General features: G+C 61.2%; 1 protein-coding gene across 1 annotated transcript in view; it reads right to left on the bottom strand.

The window, feature by feature from the left end:
* Window positions 1–85: 85 nt before the first annotated feature.
* Window positions 86–2150, bottom strand: part of LOC104274194 (sodium-coupled neutral amino acid transporter 3-like) — a gene marked incomplete at both ends in the record, with an annotated part of 2445 nt that continues 380 nt past the window's right edge. Inside the window, 5 exons of the mRNA XM_009869742.1 lie at window positions 86–230; window positions 573–697; window positions 795–895; window positions 1391–1470; window positions 1606–1808. Coding sequence (XP_009868044.1) covers window positions 86–230; window positions 573–697; window positions 795–895; window positions 1391–1470; window positions 1606–1808 — 654 coding nt within the window. The remainder of the gene's footprint in view (window positions 231–572; window positions 698–794; window positions 896–1390; window positions 1471–1605; window positions 1809–2150) is intronic.

Below are 2150 nucleotides of genomic sequence, written 5' to 3' on the forward strand. Positions count from 1 at the left end.
AAAGCCCAGAGCCAGGCAGGGGCTGCTGCGCTGCCCACAACACCCAGCACCTGGGGGAGAACAGGAGTGGGACACTGCCACACACCGATCAAGCCAAAGATGCCGAGGATGGAGGGGGCGAAGATGACCAAGAGGTTGATGAAAGTCAGCAGGACCACGGCAATGGTGACGTGGCGGATCCAGCTGAAGTCCTTCCCCTGGAACAGCATCTGCTGGATGGCCCGTCGTACCTGGGGACAGGGATTGGGTGTCATGCTCCCGCCTTGGACCCAGGGCCCGTCTCATCACCTGTACCCACAGTCCTGACAGTCCCCAGCATCCCTTCCCAGCCCCATCGCCATGGCACCACTCATGAGGTGAGGTGGTGATGTTCACTGTGAGATTCTCAGCCCCATCCCTGACACCTATCTAGTGCCAGTCCCCAAGCCCTGCAGGCCCACCAGTCCCTGGCACCCAGTTCCTGGGCTTCAGCCAAATCACTGCCTCAGTCTCCCTTCTCAAAGCCTGGTGCCAACGCCCTATTTTGGCTGCGAAGGGGCGGTGCCACCTGGCATCACCACAGGGCCACTCACCGGGAAGAGGACGATGGGGACAGTGAGGGTGACAGCCGTCAGCACGGCCACCCGCACACACAGGATGAGCACGTCGAAGGGGTCCACTTTGTTGTAGGTGTGCAACAGCTCTGACTCCACCCGACCTGTGGGCACCCATGGGGAGATGCTGGGTGAGCCCTGGCACTGTCAGCCCCGGCCTTGGTGCTGGCATGGCCCCCAGCCCCCTCCCCAAGAACTCACCATAGAACGTGAGGTACCCAAAGAGAGCGGCCAAGAAGTACATGAGGTACATGACCATGATGGAGATGTTGGAGATGCACTGCATCTTCTTCTTGGAGGGGCTGCGGGAGACAGTGGGCTCAGCACAGCCCAGACCACTCCACGGCACCCACTGGCACTGAGCACTCGCCCAGCAAGGAGGGGTTATGCTGGAGCACCCTGGGGTGCACAGGGGGTGTGTGGAGAGGGGCTGAATTCCCCTTCCCAGCCTGTGTGGTGGGTTGAATCATCCTTCATCAACCACCCAACCACACACCCTGGGTCATAACACCCACCTTCCAGGGGTCATATCATCCACCACCACCCACCCCAGGTTATATCACCAATCTCCTGGGAGTAATAACACCCATCACCCAGCCACCCATTCCAGGTCATATCACTCACCTCCTGAAACTGGTATCACCAGGTCCTATCACCCACCACCCAGCCACCGAGGGTCGGATCACCCACCCCACCATAGTGCCCCAGCGCAGGTCCCACACCCAGATGGCACTGTCTTTGGGTGGGCACTGGACAAAGCCCACCACTCCCCACGGGTGTTCCCAGCCAGGACTCACTCCTTCAGCTCAGTGTAGATGGGCAGGACTTCAGGGTGGCAGACGAAGGCGAAGGCCATGATGGGGATGGTGTACGCTGTCTGTGCAAGAGAAGGGGTGGCTGAGCACCGGGACCAAAGCTGATGGGTGCTGCCCATGCTGGAACCACCTGTCTCCATGGAGTGCACGAGGTAGGGGCTCATCCAGAACCCCAGGGGTGCATCCCATGTCCCTACCTGGGAGTTCAGGGTGAAGAAGCTGGGAGTGCAGGTGCCCTGGTCAGGTGCTTGGAGGACAGTGTAGCCGTTTTGGTAGTCGCTGGTGCTGACAGGGGTGGTGTTGAGGCTGCCTGTGAAGTTCCCCTCCTGCTCAGGGAGCGGGCAGGGGATCTGGAACTTCTTGTAGATGACCTGGTGTTGGGGGGACACGAGACAGTCAGCTCCTGGTGCCATGACCCCCCAGCACTGGCTGCCCAAGCAGGCACCGCACCCAACAGGAGGGTGCCTGTGCAGGGACCCCTCCATGGTACCCAGTGGTGCCCCACAGTGATGCTGTGCCCCCCAGCCTACCTCCTCGAGGGTGGGAAATGGAGCAGAGTGGAGCAGCGGCACGTGGAAGGGCCACACATGTGGTTGCCCCCCCCCACACTCTCTTCCCCTTTCCCCAGCTCTCAGCTCCTTCAGCCAAAAATAACCCAGCGGCTTGACAGCATCGCCACAGCGTCTCCGCAGCCCGGAGCACCCACTGTCCCTGCTGTCCCCACGGCACACAGGCTGGCCAT

The sequence above is a fragment of the Apaloderma vittatum genome, unplaced genomic scaffold (assembly GCF_000703405.1).
Source record: "Apaloderma vittatum isolate BGI_N311 unplaced genomic scaffold, ASM70340v1 scaffold29305, whole genome shotgun sequence".
Taxonomy (NCBI): domain Eukaryota; kingdom Metazoa; phylum Chordata; class Aves; order Trogoniformes; family Trogonidae; genus Apaloderma; species Apaloderma vittatum.